The sequence below is a fragment of the Theropithecus gelada genome, chromosome 12 (genome assembly GCF_003255815.1).
Source record: "Theropithecus gelada isolate Dixy chromosome 12, Tgel_1.0, whole genome shotgun sequence".
Lineage (NCBI taxonomy): Eukaryota > Metazoa > Chordata > Mammalia > Primates > Cercopithecidae > Theropithecus > Theropithecus gelada.
The window spans coordinates 91,030,989-91,044,825 of NC_037680.1; the positions used below are offsets into that span (position 1 = coordinate 91,030,989).

At 34.0% G+C, this 13,837-nt stretch overlaps 1 protein-coding gene across 2 annotated transcripts in view; it reads left to right on the forward strand.

Moving 5' to 3' along the window:
* Nucleotides 1-145: 145 nt before the first annotated feature.
* Nucleotides 146-13,837, forward strand: part of VWC2L (von Willebrand factor C domain containing protein 2 like) — a 168,571-nt gene continuing 154,879 nt past the window's right edge. For both annotated transcript variants that reach the window (XM_025405124.1, XM_025405125.1), the window contains exons 1-2: nt 146-902; nt 3,211-3,680. In XM_025405124.1, coding sequence (XP_025260909.1) covers nt 3,291-3,680 — 390 coding nt within the window. In that variant the 5' untranslated portion in view covers nt 146-902; nt 3,211-3,290. The remainder of the gene's footprint in view (nt 903-3,210; nt 3,681-13,837) is intronic.

Here is a 13,837-nt window from a genome sequence, read left to right on the forward strand (position 1 = left end):
CTTTCATCTCTGCAGTCCATCCAAGAATGCGTTAGGTGTAATTACAATTTTTTAGAAAAAAAAATTTAATTGTAATTTCAATGCAAATAAGTATCTCGCACGTAGAATGTCTTTACCCCTCCTAATGCACGCATCCGCTGTATAAAGTACGACTGCTTGTAGAGCACTCTAGCCTCGTCTAAAGCAGCTCGGGGATTTCGACAGAGCTGGGCTCAGAAGCCAGTTGTTGGCGCTGTCCGTGGTGCTGAGGAATTCCCGGCTGCCGGCAGAATGAGCTCCAAATCAGCAATCTGCAAACTGCTCTTACTGATGCAGAAACCCAGCTAAAGTTGCTCCTTTCCTTCACGTCCACAGTTAGTATTTTCCGGTGTGTAACAGGGGATTCAAGCAACATACTGTGGACGATGGTGATGGTACTGCCAGCGGAGTGGGCTTTAAGCTACAGCATGTTGTTGCTGTTTGTGATCCTCCGAGCCTAGCCAAATCACCTCTACTGCCGTAGCAAACACTGTGTAAGTGAACTCATGTGTGGAGGAGGCGTAATCAGCCGGGAAATTTCATAGAAGGATCTAAGAGAATGCTAAAAATAAGTTCAACATGATTCTGCTACTGGGGTCTGGATTTCTACAGGACCAGCATTGCTTCTTGCTTTGAATTCTGAAGACAGGTCCAAAGCAAATTTCTTATGTGTTTCTGCTGTGTTTCTTTCTGGAAGGGCGGGAGACTGCTTCTTTACTGTGTTTTGAAATGGGAGGTAGAAAGAATGGATTGCCTTTAATTCATGACTAAAAATGTATTCTTTTGGTAATTAAAGAGGAACTGCTTTCTTAAAACATAGCTGACCTTTTAGTTCATTTTGGGCTGTGACCCCTACCACCACCATTAACCTCCAGAGTGATTAGGTAAGTGTATCTTATGACATGAGTTATGTTTGTTTTCTCAAAGAAATAGATGCAGTCATTTTAAATCATATGTAGCAATATGGGGAGGGGGGAAAGTTAAGCTGGGAAGTGATTCTCAGTTTAGCAGTGTTTGCTTGCTTTATAAAAATCTTCAGATAAACATTATATTTTATTTATCCCATGTTTCTTCTGTTAAATAAATAGTATCTTAAATTGTACTAGGGCAGCTCAATTATGAAGGCTTTTAAAAAAAAAATAGCCTAAGAACTTTGTTATATTGAAAATAAAATCTTGTTTTTTTACCATGCAGATTTTAAGATATATTTCATATAATAAAAACATCTTTAATGTTTGTATAAAGTAGATATTACATTCCTATTTTTACCTCTAAGTTTACATTTACCATAACCTAACACATTAATGCCTACCTGTGGCTTACAAAGAGATCATTTTCTGTCTATGTCCCTTTGAAGCAGAATCATATGTGTATTTTATATGGCTTATCTTGCATGTGTTGACAGATATTGCTGGAATATTATAAGGAAGCACAGTAGCTTTCTTTTCCTCCAAGATAAACTTTCTAAATATGTGATGTATAAATGCTTGCTTTAATTAGTAAATTATATTTATGCTTTTTCAGAAGCTTCTGTTATGTTTGTTATCTCTGTAGTAATTTGAGAGAAAAAAATGCTTTGTCAAAGGGAGCTTCCAGATTCTCAAGTAGAATTATAGGTTTGCATTTTCTTGTTCTGTCATGACTCATTATTTTTGACATATTTTATAAGAAATCATCAGCTTTATTACCTACCCAAAGGGAATTCTAATATCAGAGGATATCAGAGGAATTCTAATATCAGCTTTCTCTGGAAAGAGGGCATACTACCTTCCATTTTACTATTATAGAATTTGCATATCTACCTTAAAATGCAAATATAATAGTTTATGAAGTTTCCTAATGTCATCTTTATCTTAAGTTATCATCTGTATATGTTAGACTGAAAAGGGATGATTTATCATTGCTCTTAATATAATCTGAAAATAAACAAATGTATAACATTTATAGCTGACCTGAAAATGTCCTATATACAATCTTAGTGATATTGGCATTAAGCCAATAGCATTTAAATAAACAAATGAGCTATTTGACAATACTTTTTCTTATTTATTACTCCCTAAACTCACAGTTTCCCCAAAGCCTCTGTGTGAGTTAGTTATTCTAAATATTTAAATAAGAGCCCACTCCCAACACTTCACATCAAGCACCAATACTAAGTGGAGTTTACAAGAGTCAGTGTCACAAAATTAGTAAGGCATATTTTCTATGAATGGTTAACACTTAATTACTGTTTTAAGCAACTTCCATAAACAATTTTATGCTGGCATCTTTGTGCAGATTGCATACATGCAAATATTTCTGACATTTCAAGAGTTATCTTTTCAAGATCTCATAAACTGTATTTATATTATATTGAAATATTTAATTTAAACAAATTACATATATACTAGATTCAAGTTACTGTGAAATAAATTTATAGATAGATCTTTTCCTGCCCACTAGGAGCTTACTTCCTGTGTAAAATAATGTGGACAATAATACAAATAAATTTGTTTGTTTTTAACAAATTATTTTAAGCACATGGAATTCTCTTGTATTATTTATTTCAAATTTTCTTAACCACCATGGGATAGTTTTGTTGTTATCAACTATATTTCAAAAATCCAGATTCATGTTCACTGAAACAGGTAACTGATGTGGATACCACTGTTGTTCTTTAATTATAGGCATAAATAAGTAGGAAATCCTTTATAGCAGCTCCATCCTAAATATAATTTATATTCAACTGTTGGTTTATTCTCTTTCCTTTAGAATTAGATTTTTTTGCACTAATCTCTTGAGTTGACACAGATAATTATAACATATGTTCCATCATTGACTAGTCCAGTTTAAAGAATAATAGAAAATGTGAGTTCAAATATTCTTGAGCTATTTATAAGTGATTCCTTGTAATCACCTTTTGGGGCTCAGTAAAACCATTTCTTTGCAATTTAGACAAAGCCAGACCTTTGAAATTCAGAAGGAATATTCAAGCTGAAGGTTCGTATATAAAATAATCCAAAAGGACAAATTTTAATGCAAAGTATCAACTCTCCAAACCTCACAATATGGCATAGATAGTTGCATCAACTTAGTCTATTTGAGGCCTTAGTATCTTTAAATTGATCCCAAACAGTTTAAGAGCATGGGCTTAAATGAATCTATCTTCATTTTGTATATGTCAAATTATTCTTTTTAAATATTTATTTTCAGCCTACCCCTCTTGTATTCCCATGGAAGGAGCTGAGTGTATTTAATATTAGGAGTACATCCAGAAGTCTTTGAAGAGGGGGATGGCTCTTCATATTCATGAAGCTTGCATACTTCTGTTGGTCATCCCTGGATTGGTCACCTCTGCTGCTATCAGTCATGAAGACTATCCTGCTGATGAAGGTGACCAGATCTCCAGTAATGACAATCTGATCTTTGATGACTATCGAGGGAAAGGGTGTGTCGATGACAGCGGCTTTGTATACAAGTTGGGAGAACGATTTTTCCCCGGGCATTCCAACTGTCCATGTGTCTGTGCTCTAGATGGACCTGTTTGCGACCAACCAGAATGCCCTAAAATTCACCCAAAGTGTACTAAAGTGGAACACAATGGATGCTGTCCTGAGTGCAAAGAAGTAAAAAACTTCTGTGAATATCACGGGAAAAATTACAAAATCTTGGAGGAATTTAAGGTATGCGTTACCCTCCATACTTATTGAATATCAACTTTTCATACCACGTGCTTAGTATATTGCTACATTAAATTCAGAGTTGGAAAAAATGTACTTTTAAATTTTCCTTTAAATTACAGCAATTTGATTCTAATTACCATAAGTAGCACCATGGTCAACAAATGGCCAGTTGATTTGCTGATCTTATTAAGTTTCACAATAACCTTTATTTGTTTCCCAGAAGTATCTGGGGCATACCTAACACCTTTTATTTTTGCCCTTAAACATTTCTTCTCTGCTATTACAAAAATGTTTTCTGAGGGGAACAATTTTGTGTATAGTGTGTCTCCTAAATTAATTTTTAAATTGTGTCAGTTGTGTGTGTGTGTTGCTTATTAGCCTATATTTGAAGTCATTTAACAATATAGTCTAGAATTATTTGTTTATTGTGTGGAAAAGCTGCAGAGATACACTTCTTAGCTGTGGTCCTCATATCAAGAAAATGTGTTGGGCCTACTTATTGTCAAGCAAGATTCCCGTTCTGTTCTCTGCTCGCTGGATTTTTTGCTTACAGGATTCCACAGAGAACTGAATTTTTATCACAATCCAAGTAAAGAGTAGTAAAAAAGACTGTAATTTTTTTCAGCCTACATGGTATTTTTTAGTTTTTCTTTTATGCTTGTGTCATATTTTCACAGTAGCTTAGAGTTCATTTTTATCCCTTATTGGACTTTCTTTTCTCCAATGGGTAGTTTTAATTGGGATATCCTACAAGCGTGATCTGAACTCTGAAGGTATGAATACATGAAAAATGTCCACCTTAAGTGTAATGGCAGTTTGTGCCTGGAGTGTCTGTCATACTGGTGACTTTATACAAAATGTTCCCATTTCATCTAACCAAGTTCTGTGACAAGTGCTCAGAACCTTAGAGGTAAAAGTAGATATAGCTAGTTTTCAGTGTGGGTGTTTATGTATGAGAGAAGACATTTCCATTACTAACACTGACCCAACTTCTCTCACCACAAGAGTCAAATGGTGCCAGAAATCAGTATGTAGAAAAAAGGTCTCAACTGATCATCATTAGCGTAATCTGTGTATTTGATTCATTATTAACCAGGAATGAACCAGGTTATGTGTTCAAGCCAGTTCTGATTTACCCAAGAATACCCAGTCATAGAAAAGAGTTCCTTAGGACAAAAGGGAAATTTTAATTATGACATTCGACTTTCTTAGATGTGTTATTCTCAACTTTTGTCTGTCGTGTATTATTTTATTGCACAAAATTAAGAAGTAAAAACATGAGAGTCTAGTAAAAGTATCATTGTTGACACCAAATAATAGTTGAGAGTATAGTACATTTATTAATGGTTTTATATCTCTAAAATATTGTATATACTTTGACATTACCTATTTTTAATTTCATCTTAATGGAAGTAAGTAGAAGTACTCAACACATTTGATTCTAGGCATGGTTCTATAGTCATATCACCCTTTTCTAACATGCGTTTATATCTAGAGTAGAATACAAAAAGGTATTGTGGGAACAGCATTTCATAACTAGCACAAATAAAAATATAAGTTTCTGAGATTTATATAATTTGGTAATCCATATTTAATGAAGAAAAAAGATTGTCTAATTAACTATTAAAATGCTATAGTTTTCCCTCTATTTATTAGATTTCACTACAAAGGTATAGCTATGTTACCATGTCAAACAATATAGAGATATTTAAAGAAAAAGTTAATAATTTCTGTACCCCTTCTAGTTATAACCCTACTATAATCTAATTAATCCCTACTACTTCTTTCCTAATGTATGATCCATTAATATGCACAGCTTTTTCACCTTGCTTTTTGTGTCATAAAATTTTTGATGTGATTTTTTAAATAATAGATATCACTTTTTTTAACAAGAAATTTGAGTCATAAAGAGCTTTAGAGACTATATAGGGCAAATGTACAAGAATGAGAAACTGAGACCAGTTTTGGATAAATTACGTATCCAAAACTGTCAAGTTATTTACCTTAATTCTAAATGCTGCTATTCTAACAATACTATATGATCTCTCAAAGCACTTTGTCACTAAGGTCAGATAGACCTGGATTCGAATCCTGAATTCATCACTTGGATATAAATTTTTGAATGGAGTTCTTAAACTTTTTGATCCACAGTGGTATTGACTATGAAATAGCCATTGTAATAATCACTTCCCTTGAAAGGAGAGGTTGGAAATTCTTAATAACATATAATTTCTCTAAAGTCACTAACCTTGTGATGACGGGTACAAAATAGGTATTAAATAAATGGTTGTCCCCTCCTTCTTAACTCTAATATCCAGGGATTTACTCTAAATTCTAAATTCCTCTATGGCTTTGCCTACATTTTATAATGAAAGTTTAACTTTAAAAGACTTTCAAATGAAGAATTCTAATACCTTTTTAAAATGCTCTACTTATCCATATGAACCATATAACTCTAAGTAAATATTAGCCATAATCTGTCACCTTGATTCTCTTCCAACTCAGCTTGCAAGGAACAAGTCATTAATTATTAAAGATGCATTAAACTTTCATATAATGTTGATATGTTAATTAGAGAGGTTGTGTTATGAGATTTTACATTTAATATATTCATCCAACAAGCATTTATCAGACTGTTCAGTAGATAAGATACTATAGACATATTTACATTTTAAAGTAGGATATCTAGAAACCAAAATCTCTGCTCACAAGAAAGACATGATCGATGTGAAGAGAGAAGGGGAAAAAGCAGGTAAAAAGTTAAGTATATGATTATAAAATCCCAATGTAACTCCCAAGAGATTGTGATGTCAGAAGCTTATCAACATAGTATGAGGCTAGGTTAAGCAAGAGACTTGTCTTCAGGATGCTCACCCTATACACCTTGTAGAGTTGCCTGTTCTTCCAGAAGTACTTGAAATTGATCTGGGGAGACAGAAACTCCAAGGAGGAACTGCTGGAGCAAATTCAGAGACTGGGATGAATACAATGTGCAAAGAGGAGGGAGATGGGTATAATTGGAAGCTAGCTATGACTAAAATGCTATCCTAGTAAGAGGTAACTTCAGATATGTGTCGGTGGACAGTGGATGGAAGGGCCTTGAATGCTGGGCCAAAATATTTAGATTCATCTGAAGAATAACAGGATATAAAGTGCAGATTGTTCTGCACATAGATGACCTAGTTATACATAAATAAAAACGAATGTCCTATATCCAAGCACAGAATTGAATAGAAGTAAAGGGAAATCAATAGTGGAGGAAGGAAGTCTGTTGCAGAAAAAAAGAGAATGAGGTGCATAAGGACAAAGACATTCAGGACAGTTTTCAGGGTAAAATCTAATTTCCCTACTGTAGCCTAGATTCTACTCATCAACCTCTCCAAATCCCTCAAACTCTTGGTGACTTTTCTTCCCTGTGTGTTTGCACTGCTGTTCCACAGTGTGGAACACTTTTTCAATGTTGCTCCCTGTTTAAATCCTACTGGACCACTTCGAGGCTCCATTTAAATCTCACCTCAACTGGAAACCCCTCTCTGTCTGTCCTACCTCTTATCTGCCACACTGTATCACTCCTTCCATATGTTCCCACGGCCTGCTGTACACACCATCATTACAAGAACAGTAGCTGTTGTCTGATACTGTGAAGAGCTTTATGTATATTATAACACATTTTATAATAACACTGTGAGAATTATACTTTTATTAGCACTGTTTTACAGATAAGAAAACTGAAGCAGCAGAGTGTAAGTAACTTGTCCAAGACCATACAGCTGGAAAGAGGAAAAAGTAGGACTCCAAGCCAGGCAGCTTGGCTGCAGAATCTAAGCTCCTCACCACTTCTACTGTTCTATCCCACAGCAATAATGTAATACATCACACTGCAATAATATTAAATCATATGAAATATAATGTGAAATAATATCATGTCAAACCACTTGTCTCTTCCATTAGTCATTGAACCCTTTGAGGCTAGGGACACTGTTTTCTTTTTTCTATTCCCTTCTGTTCCCAACACCGTATGAGCTACGTAACAGTCATTCAATACATTTTTTGATGAGTAGCATACCAGGTCAAATTGTAATCGAACTTACAGGATAAAGAACTTAGAATTTCTTTAGAATGCTTTAGTTTCTGTTTATGTGTTGATCTCTTCATTTTAATTAAAGAAGCACTGAAAGTTGAGATGAAAAATACTCTTTGGGCAGTTAAAATGGCACATATTGTTCTCTTATGATAAGAGTGCCTATTTTCATCCTGATTTTACTTTCTTCCTCGCTTGACCCCTTCCTCACCAAGGGTTGTCTTGGATTCTGTCTCCATCCCAGCATCGCAATGACTACCCAGTGTTTTAGCTGTATTGTCTCACCCGGTGCAGTTGCAAATCATAGGTCACATTTCAATATTTTCTGATCACCAAATTCAAATGTAAATTGATCCACTTGTGTCACCTGATAGGAAAACTAATGTCATTTATAAAGGTTGTGGGGTTTTTATTTCATTTACTGATGCAAGCTTTGAAAATGAATTTCTCTCTACTCTTTTTGAAAACTCTAAATTCTCCGGTGTTCTGGTAATATTGTATTAAGATAAAGGTCACTGTATAGTAGGTTCTCTCATCTTTCTTTTATGTGCACCCGGGCGATATGACACTGGAACCTACTTTTTGAGAAATAAAGCATATCAATAATAAATTATAATAGCAGTTTCTATCAGAAAAAGTTCATTGGAAATGTAGGCTTAACTATCTTATGCTGAGTTTCTCAAAGGAAGAATTTATTTTGCTCAGTATTTTTATAACTCTGATTCTGTTAGAATTAGCCTTTTTGACTATTTCCTTATACTTTAGAACTTGTACTGATTTAGTTATAGGTCATACAGTGAAGGTTATACTACATGCAGCTGAAAGAAATCTCTCAGCTTTTGCATAGCTTGTTTTATTTTAAAGTGATTTTCTGCAGTCAATTCCCAGTGTCCCTAATTCAGGATTTGGATTTACCCAAGACCAGCTCTTCCCTGCTGACACTGACCTTTGTGTTTTTCCCACTATGGGCCAAAGACAGTGAACCAGGTCTCTGAATTGTATATTTGAAAGGTGCAGTGTGAATATTTTTTGAAGGCGAACATCTCATGGGTTTGTTATTGCTTTTATAAAAATGAGCATGTTTTCATGACACCAAGTCTTTGCCCTGAATTTTATACTTAATATTTAAATCTCAAGAGACTAAAAGGCGACCAGCCTGGCCAACATGGTGAAACCCTGCCTCTACTAAAAATACAAAAATTAGCCAGGCGTGTTGGCAGGTACCTGTAGTCTCAGCTACTTGGGAGGCTGAGGCAGGAGAATTGCTTGAACCCGGGAGGCAGAGGCTGCAGTTAGCAGAGATTACGCCACTGCACTCCAGCCTCGGCAAGAGAAGGAGACTCCGTTTCAAAAAGAAAAAAAAAGAAAAAAGAAAATTAAGCAGTGGGATTATTTTTCCAAATCATTACACTCATAAAAAATGTTGATGCCAATATGGATTTAGAACTGATTTGCCCTTTAATGGGTATATTCACACAGAGATAAAATTTTCAACTTTCTCATTAATAGGTGCTACATCATTAATGTCCAATATTGTGAAATTAAATCTGTGAAAACGTTTGAGTGGGAAGAATTTTGGAATTCAGGTTTGGAAGAGTCATTTGATGTCTAGTTGTTTTTTTAATATGGAGAAGAAAATGGAAGGCAACATGTTCTAGGAGCTGAGGACCAGATTTATGAAAGAACAGGGGAAACCAGAGGCTGTAGAGATATCTCGGTTGAGGGGACTAACAGGTAGGTAACACTTCGCACAGCACAATTCACTTTCCTCCACCCACTTACCCACCTGCCATTTCTGTCTATGGAAAGCACAGGAACTAAGTCAGATGTTTACACAAGGCAATGGAGTAGAAAAAGCATATTTTTGAAGTATGAAGCCTGTATTTGTTTTAATAACAGAGAAATCAGTGGATTATGAGAATATAGGTGCAGTTTTTAAAGAATTTTATACAAAAGAGTTTTCACTTCTCAACAAATGGGTAGTAGAGTCACCAGTGGCATTTTAAAGATATTATCCCAAGAAAGAACTAGAAAGCATCATGATTTTATGCGGCAAAGATAATTGGGGATCTTTGTAAAGAGGTTGAGAAGATTAATTCCATAATTATTGGCTCTGCAAAATGCAGTTTCTGTTTTGCAGAGCATGTTGTGGCTTTTAACATTAAAATGGCTTTGAGTGAGTTAAAAGGAATGCCTTCCCCTTTCAAGTTGCTACAAAATAACAGTGATTGAGACCTTACTGTTGCTTATCTGAGGCTTAGCCTCAGCATGCAGAATGAGTGGGTTCAAAGTGGATAGTCTCAAAGGGGAATTCCCATCTTTGTAAGTAACTGGGGAACCTTTAGTTAATTTTTATACTCTCTGAGTGATTTCATTTCAGAGATTAGAAGTCAATTTCATTTTAAAAATTTATAATGTTCATTGCACACTTTGTGCACTCACAAAAGTACACAAAGTTTTTTGCACTCACAGAAGTACATGACAGCTAGGAAAAAAAAAACAAATTTTAAAAATAATTTTTTTAAAAAATTCCATTGATAATTGAGTGTTATCCTTTTCATATTAAGTACTTTCTAAAATAGAGTAGAATTATAAGAATAAATGGCTTCCAAATTAATTCCCAAAGGAGTGCATTAGCTCATTTACAGTCAGAATTACAGTCTCTTACTTTACATTTTAAGAGAATTGATGGTCAGCTAGCCCTTTCACTAGTTATACATAGGAGCAGTTTTTCATACTCACTTACCAATATTTATTGCTGTCCTTCATATTGGAAGATGCCACTGTTAATGGTGATAACTGTGTGACAAGCATGACTACCGAGATTTGTGACTGGGCTTCTGCGCCCTGTGCACATTGGGAGATCAGCGTTGATTTGCAGCCACATCTGAGATTTGCAGAGCTTGTCACTGTTAGTGACTTCCCCAGACTTGAGGTCAGTCATCAGTAGTTTACAGACATGATTGCCCATTCCTTACTGACTCACCAATATTGAGAGAAGATGAAGCTGGAAAAAAGAATGACCTGGTAGTCTCCCTTCCAAATTTTAACTCCAACTGTACAAGGTTTTGGATATGTTTTTAAAAAAAAAAAAAATGCCTATTTTTAATTGTTTTTCCTCACCAAAAGACAGAATTGGTTAATAGGGTGATATGAACAAGCATATTTTTTTTTCTATTTCCTACATCTTATTTCATAACACAGGCCTACATATCTTTGGCAAATTTTGCAGATTAATTTATAATCTATATAATCTAGATTTTAATTGCTCCATACATGCATTAATTTGGGGAGTGTGTGTGTGTGTGTGTTAAACTGGAGGGAGCAAGAGTGTTCTTCCTTTAAGAAAATCTTATTTTAAGATTATTTAAATCTTTTGTTCCTACTTCTTAATCACCATGAACATATCTTCACTTTGTTTTGTTATGCTGCATCTTGATTTATACATCAGGCAGTGTGTTGTATGAAGGACAGCACAAGAAAAACCTATCGGTGTATTTTTTAGTTGTCTTTTAGGGAAGCATTTGAAATAAATAACTAAGAGGAGAATTGAAGTGATCAATGTCTTTGCTTTCTCAAACAATAGGCATTATTAATGGGGAACTGGCTTATTTTAGAGTCTATACTTTGGGTTTTATCATCACTACTGATTAGCATCAGTAATTTCAGTCTAACACACTTTCATTGTTGATTTCCTTGCCTCTAGCCTGCTGTAGAGCATATCACAATAAAGCCATCTTTGCAAAGATTTAATGACATCATGGAAAGAGTGAATAAAGTACTAAAGTGACAAGAAAGATCATTCAGTTCCTGAAAAAGTTTTCAGATGACATTATTCTATGGCTGTATAAAGTTGTCTGCAGTGTATAAACATGCACTGAACACAACTCTTAATTTTCCCGTTATGTCACATAACCATGAACAAAACTTGATATACTTTTATTCTATCTATAGAATTGATACAATAATGAGACCATATATGTCTTATGAAGAATAAGTAGTATTGAAGATTTGAAGATTATAGTATTACATATCAATTTATAACAATTACCACTGCCAAAAGGTTTTTTTTTAATTAAACATTATTGGGTTGGGATTTTGAAGTAATTTTTGTTTTAGTATTTGCCTTTCACTACCATTGTTACATCTTGGTTTGGGATTTTATTTCTAGTACCTGCGTTTATATAAATTTTTCTGTTTGTAAAAAGGCAGGCATTATAGTTTCTTTTTTATAGTCTAGGTCCTTTCTACTTTTGAGCGCTGACCATAGAATATTAGATGTGAAATAGCACTTTGAAATTATTTTATCTAACTCCGTTATTTTAGAGGTGATAAAAGAAAGACTAACAGAAACTTAGTGATAACACTGTAATGGCACAGCTCACTATTTGCAAAGGCAATATTAATATATCACTTTTCTGTGATCTTTTTTCTACATTTTACTACCTTCAGGTTTAACAGAAAAATGCCAGTGCATTGCATCTTCTTTTCCAATAAATATGTTAGATGCAATGATTTATCTCAGCCAATTGTCTATAGAAATGTGATATGAAGACCTATCACCATGACAACACAGAGTTACAAGTAGACAAGAACAATAAAATATTGGCACATCAGAAATCAGTCTTTGATACAGACTGAGTACAATTTGTGAAACTAGCCTAAGTTTCCAAAGGCTGTAATAAAAATGGGGCCCATTGTCTAAAACAGAAAAATTATGTAATTAAACCAAATAATATAAGCCAAAATAAAATTAAAATATATTACATTAAACATTATCTATTTATTTTCACTGAGACTATTTTATACTTGGACGTAACAAAGGAGCAAAATTAGCTGTACTTACTCATGTATTTTGATGGCTTTAGAAAATGAAGACCCATTTTTTTTTCACTTAGCAAACTCTCACCTCTCACTAGATGGCAGGAATGGAGTGTGCAAAATAGATGGCATATGCAGAAATCTCTAATTCTGTGGCATTAGAACAACAACAACAAAAATCTCTAAACTGACTGATGATCAATATCATCTAAGGAAGGAATGTTGCAAAAATTCAGATTCCTTCAACTTTCCATCTCAAATTCCAATTTAAATCATTTAAATCTATGTCATTCTAAAGGTTCTGAGATTATTATAATTCTCAGCAGGATTTGGGAATCACTGATTTACTTCAGCCTTTTCTAGACTGTTTTCTAAGGAATACTAGAATCTTGTGTGATTCTTCATAAGGATTTCAATTATTTTTCATGGTCAAATAAATTTGAGAAATGATACATCCTTTAACCTCTCTTGGAAATGAGCAGTACACGTTAGTATACTGAGACTACTCGAGCAGATTGGAAAGTAGGTTTGTTTGAGAGTTAGTCTGTAGAGTTCAACAGCTGAGAGCTCAAAAGTGTGGTGAAAATTGGATTTTAAAGCAGATCCTACCACTTACCAGCCAACTGACCTAGGACATACTACTTTACCTCCTTATGTCTCCATGTACACATCTATAAAAGAGAGATCATAGTAGACAGTACTTGGCATACACCACGTGATTTATAAAAACTACCTGACATTTTTACTACTATTACTATTAATACTAAACTATATTTAATCCAGAATTTCACAAATTTATGTGACAGTAGAACACTTTTTTTTCTCAGAATATTTATTAACATCTTAAAGTTCACAAAAGTTCAATGAAACACAGTTTAAGAAATATTTTGCTAATGATTCAAGATAGGCTAATTCCTTTATTTGATTTTTATGGGCAGTTAATGATGAAAATCTATTTTTTTCTCAGCTTATCTTTTAGTATTTTTTTTTTAGTTCCCAAAATTGTATTTAATGTGATTATTTATGGAAATTTATTAATTTGTGTTACAAAAAAACAAGTTAGTTGAAAATGGCTTTTTAAAAAATAGTGGTAATATCAATTACAAATAATGGATTATCTAAGACAAGGGTCAACACACTATGCTCCATGAGTCAGATCCAGTTCACAATCCACTTTATTAATAAAACTTTATTAAAACACAACCATGCTAATTCACCACATATTGTCTATGGTTGCTTTTAGAATGTTCCAGGC